Below are 8,435 nucleotides of genomic sequence, written 5' to 3' on the forward strand. Positions count from 1 at the left end.
TCATCGACATCGATCACATGACGCTGCATGTAGATATTGGAACAACCTCTGCTCGCTCGTACGTAGATCAAATTCATCTTCATTCACTACAAGAAATAAGACATTTTCCAGCGCTCAAAATCGTTGCAAATACATATAACAATCGCTGCATTTGATCATTTTCAGCGATTTATAAATCGCTGCAGGTTCGTCGAAATCCTAAAGTCATTTTTGATCAATTTCGGTGATTTTAAAAAATCGTCAAAAAAACTACTATTTGCGGCAATTTTTTTGTCGCAAATGTTAAAAAATCGACAGAAATGATATTCTCATTTGTCATTAAAATCGCTGAAAAAATTTATTTGCGGCGATATTAGTCGTCACAAAAATTAAAATATCGCCGCAAATAATTATTTTTTGCCGCGATTTTAAATTATCGTTGTCATATAAGTACCTTGAGGTTAGTGTACACTAACCTCAAGGTACTGATCAGTAACATGTTACTGATCATGTTACTGATGAGTTTCAAATCAATTTGGTTCGATGGTTGTCTTTGTGTCTGCGCACGCACAACACAGTTGACTCTGATGTATGTATTAGCTATGCATGTTCGTGCAAACATACTAATATGTTTGAGAATATTTTACTCCGTTTGAGCCATATATCACCACTTAGATATATGAAACTCATTCATAGTTTTGATCCTAAAACTTGACTAAAATAGAACACGATCCTGGGTGTGAAACTCATCAGGTGATTAAGCATTGTCAACTTGATGAAAAACTTATTGATTAGGAAATGTGTATATTTTGGAAAATAAGATATTTTCCCCTTATGTAATAAACCATAATTTATCATCATACCCACTCATCATTATATGGTATTAGATGATTGATTAACAAGTGGAAAATAACAAAAACATTTCTCAAACATTTAATATCACCCTATGGAATAATGAGAGGATGATAAATGAATGGAAGATGAAAAAATCAGCTGCTCATTTGTCAAACATTAAACTATGATAAATAACTTTGGGGAAGTTCTACTAAATATCTTTTTTCCCTTTGATCATTTCATCTTCCTTAGAGATTCTATTAGTTTTATATGAACAAAATATCTGAATTGACTTCAACACATCAAGTGAGATTAGTTTATAATTGTTTTATAGCAGGTTCTATTCTCAAAGGTTCAACAGAATAGAACCTGTAGAGGACATGAACTTTTCTTTGGAATAATGTATATAATTCAAGTTTTTCTTCCAAGGATTGCGGAATCTTATTCATATTTAAACTAAAATGCAGGCAATGAATATCTATGCGGCCCACCTCTAGAATCATGCGACTCCTACCGTAAGAGACTACCAGTTCTAAAAATGGCCCTTATTGGGATAATTGTAGGACTTCTCATAGCAATAATTGCTGCACTTTTCTTCATATTCCACTTGAAAAAGAAATCACCACCAGCAGATGGATCATTAAAGTTGAAAGACAAAAACAAGGTGAATGTTGCTTCCAATACAGACATAGGAGTGGAACAGAAATTGCCAGAGAAGAGTGGGAATACGAGGAAAGCCGAATATGGGAAGTTGTCATTCTTGAGAAAGGACAGAGAGAAGTTTGGTATGGAAGACTTGCTCAGATCCTCAGCTGAAGTTTTGGGGAGTGCGACATTTGGATCTTCATACAGGGCCATGATAAGGGGTGGGAAATCCATGGTGGTAAACAGGTACAAGCATATGAACAATGTGGGAAGGGAGGAGTTAGATGAGCATATGAGAAGGCTAGGAAAACTGAGTCATCCCAACTTGCTGCCTCTTGTGGCATATTATTATAGGAAAGATGAGAAGCTATTGATTTAAGTTCTTTGAACAAGTGATAGTTATTAGCAAAAAGGGTTTTTAGATGGAATTGACAGTCTTGTTAGGGACTCTTTTTTCTCTTTTTTGGTTATAAGGTTTTCATGTTAAGCAAAGAACTTCATCACTAATTCGTTTTGCACCAAAGATTTTCTTCATTCCTAGTTTATGATCTATTTTCCCTTTTCTGTTCAACTTTGTGTGCATAACTCGAACAAAATACATAGAACTAATTGTAGTTGGACTACGTCTATATGTATAAAATCATTAAGATTATCACAGCATAAAATTTATGAGTTAAGAGAGAATGATGTGGTTTTTATAAGAACAAAACTCCATGGTTTTTTTTTTTTTTTTGATAATAACTTTTGGGGATAATTAATGCAAGCTGCTGTTAAATTAAAACAATATGCAAATTTTCCAAACCCAATACGCTAAACTAAAGAAAAAACTGATGAATAGGACAATTGCAAAATAAAATCTTGTCAAACCCAAAAAAAAATCCAAAAGCAAATAAAACCCTAGAGCTGCCAATATAACACCAACATCATTCACACAAAAATTGAAACAAAATCCTAACTTCATGTTCATAAACCAAATCCATTAAAGAATTACCTCCATCACAAAGCACCTCACAACTCTAAGCCGCCAACACAGACATCAAAGACACAATAATCTTGTTTATTACGCACTCTTGCAGCACAAAATAGAGAGATGAGAGAGAGAGAGAGAGACAGTGGAGGAGAGATGACCTACTGACCAGGAAGAAGAGCATAGTGGTTGTGGTGGTGAAGCAGGACCGAGGAGGCGTAGAGGATGAGCGGCGCAGAACAACTCCAGCCCGTCGGCGTTGTGTACTCACACGGAGACTTTAGAGAGAGAAACAGAGAGAGGGAAAGATGCGGACATCGTGAGAGAGAGAGAGAGAGAGAGAGAGAGAGAGAGAGAGAGACCGGAGAGGAAGAAAGCCGTCGGGGGGGGGGGGTTTGGGAAACAGGGGGAAATGAGAGAGGGAGATATTGGGCGGGAGAGAAAAATGAAGGATCGAGGCCGCAGGCTTAATTCCTTTTAATTTTAAATATTTCCTTTTACGGTGATTTAAAGTCGCCGTAAATTTTTTGCAGCGATTTTAAACTGCCGCAAAATTTTTTTTACTTATTGCAGCAAATAATTCCTTTGCAAAAAAAAAAAAATGCTGCAAAAGATCAATTTATTATTTGCGGCGAAATTTTTTCGTCACAAAAAATAAAAATATCGTTGCAAAAGACCATTTTATAAACTTGATGAAAAAATATTATGATGATGTAGAAATCGCCGTAATTAAAGGTTTTTTGTGACGATTTTATTTCTAACAGACGTAAAATCACCATAAAAAATCATATTTCTTGTAGTGATTCTGGGAGGGCTAGTTATAACTAATTATAATATATAGACCGCGACGTACTAGATTGATCATGTACTTGAGAACGTGCGTCGTACTTGCTAATTAATGTGCGACAACATATGAGAGGCCAACCAGTACTAGCACGTACTCCTTAATATTGATCTAGCTTGCAATAAGGAAACTGTACTTGCATGTACTAACTTCAGAAAATCATTATTTATAATTTCTTTGTTTAATTTCTAACATATATATATATATATATATATATTCTAGCTGGTTATAGTACCACTCGAATGCACACACATACACCCACATGTATATACATAGATCATAGATAGATAGATAGGGCTAGGCTGCTAGCTACCTAGCTAGTACTCTGTGGGCCGGGGTCCAGCTGTCCTAATTAGTACTCTTTGCATGCATTCGCTTGAAGGAAACAATATTCATTGAGAAAATAATAATATTACATTAATTAATATAATCGAAAAATTTTATTTAAAATATATCAGCATGTATATTGGCATGCATTGCTCAAGACAAAAAAATAAAAAATAGAAATTCTTCATTCTTCACAATCATTATTGCAGGAAAACATATATCACGTACGATCTGGCAAACAATTAATGAATTATATATAGCATCGCATGCATATATATATTATATGTTCGTAACATATTATAGCACCGTGAAAGAAATCACATGATATATCTAATTAACGGCCGATATTGATCGACGAATAAGAGATCGAGGGCGCAACACCCGTACTGGTTAACGCTGGGGTTAAGCGTGGGATGTCTGCAGGGACATCGTAGCTGGGAACTGGTACGTTGTTTGGAAGATTTGGCAACGGTGCCTCGAAATTGAGAACCTGCATGGCTTGCTTTATGGACGGCCTCCGACTTTGATCTGGGTGAGCGCACCAAAGTCCAACCGTCATCAAACGCTCCATCTCTTTCGTCTCAAACTCCATGCCCAATTCCTTGTCAGCCACGTCACGAAGCCTTTCATTTCCATACGACTCCCAGACCAAAGCAACCAGGGGAACGTGAGGCCCCTCGTATTCCGCGGGTTCTGTTGATCTTCTTCCACATGCTATTTCCAGCGCCACCACCCCAAAGCTAAAGACATCTGTTCCTTTAGTTGCCTTTCCTGTTCTTACGTATTCTGGTGCCATATAACCCCAAGTTCCGGCCACTCCAGTCGTCCTGACGCCTAGCTGTTCATCCATCAGCCTTGCTAGCCCAAAGTCCCCAAGCTTCGCATTGAAATCTGAATCCAGCATTATGTTGCTCGATTTAATATCTCTATGCACCACATATTGCCCTGATTCTTCGTGCAGATAAAGCAGTGCAGAGGCAAGACCAAGTGTTATGTTATACCTCACTGCCCATGGAATGATTGTTCTGCCTCCGAAAAGGTGAAAATCAAGGCTACTGTTCGCCATGAACTCGTAGACGAGAAGAAGATCGCCATTTTCATGGCACCAACCGAGGAGTTGGACCAGATTTTTATGTCTCAATCTGCTAATGATTTTTACCTCTGATATGTATGCTTTCTTTCCCTGAACGGAGCGTCTAGAAACCTTTTTGACTGCAACAAACTGATCCGATTCGCTCAAGAATCCTTTATAAACCCCACCAAACCCTCCTTCACCAAGTTTGCCTTCTTCTGCAAAGTTGTTCGTGGCTTGAACAAGTTCAATATAAGGGAACCTCTTTGGTCCTGTACCGTTTTCCATTTCTCGTTCCATGGACTCAGAATTCTCTACAGTACCCCTTTTTCCTTTTCCTCTAGTCCTCTTCCTCCATGCAAACACCGACACTGAAACAACACCACAAGCTGAAATTAACCCACCAATCACACAAGCAACAATCAATCCGACACTAAAGCTGTCCGGTGATGATTCCATAAATATTGTTTCAAACTCCCATGAAAGGATTTCATGTGTCTCAAAGTAGTGGGCAGATCCAGCAGAAAAGCCAATAGACACCCATTCAGGCAGATCTGTCGTTAGGTTAATACGATGTGAAAGGCTTGTATTCCCACCAACAAGTGGATCGTCTGGGAAGGTCCATGATACGCTTAATTCGTTTGCCTTAGAATTATAACGGATACTAGCATCAACTCTTGATGCATTTTTCAAACTCCGGCCCGAATCCTTGCTTTGTACTGATCGGATGGAATTGATGTTGATACCGACATGCTCACCATCGATTGCATCCCAATCAGGATTGGGATAGGTGTCGAACTCAACAGCAACTAACTGATCATCTTTTCTTGGTACGGTGAAATCGTGACATCTGCTAAAAAGTCCAAGGCATCCTCCCTGAGCACCAACCGGGAGCAGAGAACCTTTGGGTGCAAGGAAAAAGGCAAGCCCATCTTGGCCTGGTTGTTTAACCGTTGATATTTGAAATGAGAAATGAGTAGTGAAGTCTGTGAATTTACCCGTACTCGGATCAAAAAGTTGCATATCTTCAAAATATACAGCTCTGCCGGCTGAGGAATCGCTATTGGGGTCACTGGTGAGTGATAGAACTCCATTTTGGATGGAGGCAGTGCCATTTAACTCCAGCCTGCTTTCATTTGTAAAAGAAGGGAAGTTGAACGATAGAGCATAATGCAAAGGAAGATGGAACAGAGCTAAGTAACTGACAAAAACCCAGTGATAGAAACAAAGAGTACTAAGATTGCCGCTGAGATGCATATTGGGAAGCGAATTATGCAATGACAGTTTAGGAGGAAAAAGAGGCATTCGAAAATAAGCAATTGTGCAGGTATGGGAAGACAAAGACGAGCTTATTATTTAAAGTAGTTGCTACTCATTCGGCGAAGGATATTTCTTGTGTGCTTCTTTGTATCCTAATTTTCCTGCTTTTGAATATGTCAAATGGAGCTTCGACTGACTCTTCTTCTTCTTATATTCCTGTCCTTCAAGCATGGACTTGTCCGAATCGTGCACGTACTTGCATATAATATGTGTGTCATGTGTACGAGTGCGTGTGTGTATATATATAAATATATATATGGATTTATTTATTTTGTGATGATCACAGCAGTACGACTATTTGAGGGAGGTACAATATGCATGAGAATAATTAGATTATCCATTAATTAATTGCTTGTCACACCCGTTATCCTTCATGTGAGTCTGAGGGTCCTATTAATTGAACTTGTAGCCGGGGAAAGCATTTTTTAATCAAACATTTACAACGACTTCAATCGAGCTAATTAAGCCCCAATTAACGAACGTATATATATATAAGCTGGTTTGCCTAGCTAGCAAATGAACTAGTTTAAATTCCAAACCTAGCTAGCTAGACCGAATTTCAATAATTTAAATGACCATGCATATATTGTTATCATCAACTGGGATATAATTAGCCACCTATATATATATATATTTGGAAGATTTTCAAGGTACGTAATGGTCTAACCTTCATGAGTTGGCAAAGTACACCAAATATAAACGCGCTTTTGATTTACGACCTGTCACCTCTTGACGGGTTCTCCGCCTCTTAAAATCTTTGAAACGTCAAAGGGAGTACGTACTTGGGAGTCTGGGACTCTGGGAGTTAATTCCGTTTTTGGAAAACTCACCACTGCTTCTTTATTAATTATTAGGAAAATACTACTATATTCATTTTATTTGACATTTCTATTTTATCATTTATTTTTTTTATTTTTTTATTATTATTATTTTTTACTTAGCGATTAAAAAAAAGATTTTAAATATATTGATATATTTTTTTATTTTTTAAATATATTTAAATATATTAAAAAAATATAAAAAAAAAAAAAAAATTACTTTACGCTGGATGATAAACGCAGCGGTGAAGATGGGGCGGCAGAGTAGCCGCACCCTAATTATTATATTGGTCTATATATTGACCGGACTATATAGATACGGCCAGCTGATAACTGCCTGCCTGCAGAGTAATAAATTTGGATTTAATTATTTGAATCGATTTGAGATGAAGAATGAATGTTTAAAATATTATTTTTAAATATTTTTATTATTTTTAAATTTTAGAAAAATTAAATTATTATTATGTTTTGTATAAAAGTTTTAAAATTTTTATATAATAATAATATGAGATGAAACACTTTAAATTTAAACGGGACTAAATTATTCTGTGAATGCTGTTAATTATAATTTGCTTGTTGATGATCTACGCCGTATCATGATCCATTCATAGTTTTGTTTTTTTTTTTTTTTTTCAAAAAAGCATAGGATCATGCCAATGGTTTGCCTCGGTTTGGGTTTAAATTACACGATTAGCTCAAACCTTTACATACATATACATATATATATATATATATATATATATATATGAGTTTTGCTATATAATCTTCACTACACTCTATATTTTATATTTTTTTAAATTATTTAAATTTTTAATATTTTTTTTAAATTTTTTTTGAGTTTATTCTTTTTAAATTATTTCAAATTTTCTATTTATTATTTATATAATAAATATTTGATAAAAAAAATAATAAAAAATAAAAATAATGTGGAGTGTTAAAATGTTGTAAAAAAATTTTGTATATATATACACACACATACCATTAGAATCGGTCAATCACACTCGGATTAAAAATCTATATAAATTCAGTACTCGAAGCTGACTTTGCTATTCAATTATTCCACTGCGTTTGCTTCTCTGTCCCTATTTTGTAATTTACTTATTTTTTCCCCCTCATGTATGCACAGATGATTTCCACACGTAAGGGGAAAACCCAGTATCTCTGACCCGAACTGACTTTGTACAAAGACGTGTGTGTGTATATATACACATATATATATATACATATAAAATATTGAGAGAAGTCTAGCTTGCTTATATATATTTTTTAGCATCATTCTCCTGTAATCGTCTAATTAATAATATAATATTAGATGATTAAAAATTTAATTATTATCTATTATTTAGTAATTTTTTCTTATTTTTATATACTGGGGGGTGCAGGATATGTATAGTCATGTTGAAACGTCAAAGTAAACTAATTAAGTGTTGGAGCATAGCATCCAAGATTAACAAATGAAATTGAAGTCTAAAGCAGCACCCGTTAAAATAAAAGAAAAAGAGAGTACGTTAGTCAGTTAGTTAGTTCATTTTCTTCTTGTACTTGTATATAAATACAGAGACCAATTTTATAATTAATTCATTTTCAATTTCATAAAAGCATTTTTCTCTATTTTCAAGTCTCTCTGCT

The 8,435-nt window shown here is 35.4% G+C and overlaps 2 protein-coding genes across 2 annotated transcripts; one reads left to right on the plus strand and one right to left on the minus strand.

Annotated features, from left to right (window-relative positions):
- The first annotated feature begins 1,351 nt into the window (after nt 1-1,351).
- Nucleotides 1,352-1,837, plus strand: LOC108996767 (pollen receptor-like kinase 5). Its single transcript, XM_018972782.1, has one exon. The coding sequence runs from the start codon at nt 1,352-1,354 to the stop codon at nt 1,835-1,837; it is 486 nt and encodes a 161-aa protein (XP_018828327.1).
- A 1,979-nt stretch (nt 1,838-3,816) lies between these two features.
- On the minus strand, nt 3,817-6,113 carry LOC109018823 (L-type lectin-domain containing receptor kinase IX.1-like). The gene has a single exon (XM_019001009.2). The coding sequence runs from the start codon at nt 5,971-5,973 to the stop codon at nt 3,931-3,933; it is 2,043 nt and encodes a 680-aa protein (XP_018856554.2). The 5' UTR covers nt 5,974-6,113; the 3' UTR covers nt 3,817-3,930.
- Between the last annotated feature and the right edge of the window lie 2,322 nt (nt 6,114-8,435).

This window comes from Juglans regia, chromosome 13 (assembly GCF_001411555.2).
Source record: "Juglans regia cultivar Chandler chromosome 13, Walnut 2.0, whole genome shotgun sequence".
Taxonomy (NCBI): Eukaryota; Viridiplantae; Streptophyta; class Magnoliopsida; order Fagales; family Juglandaceae; genus Juglans; species Juglans regia.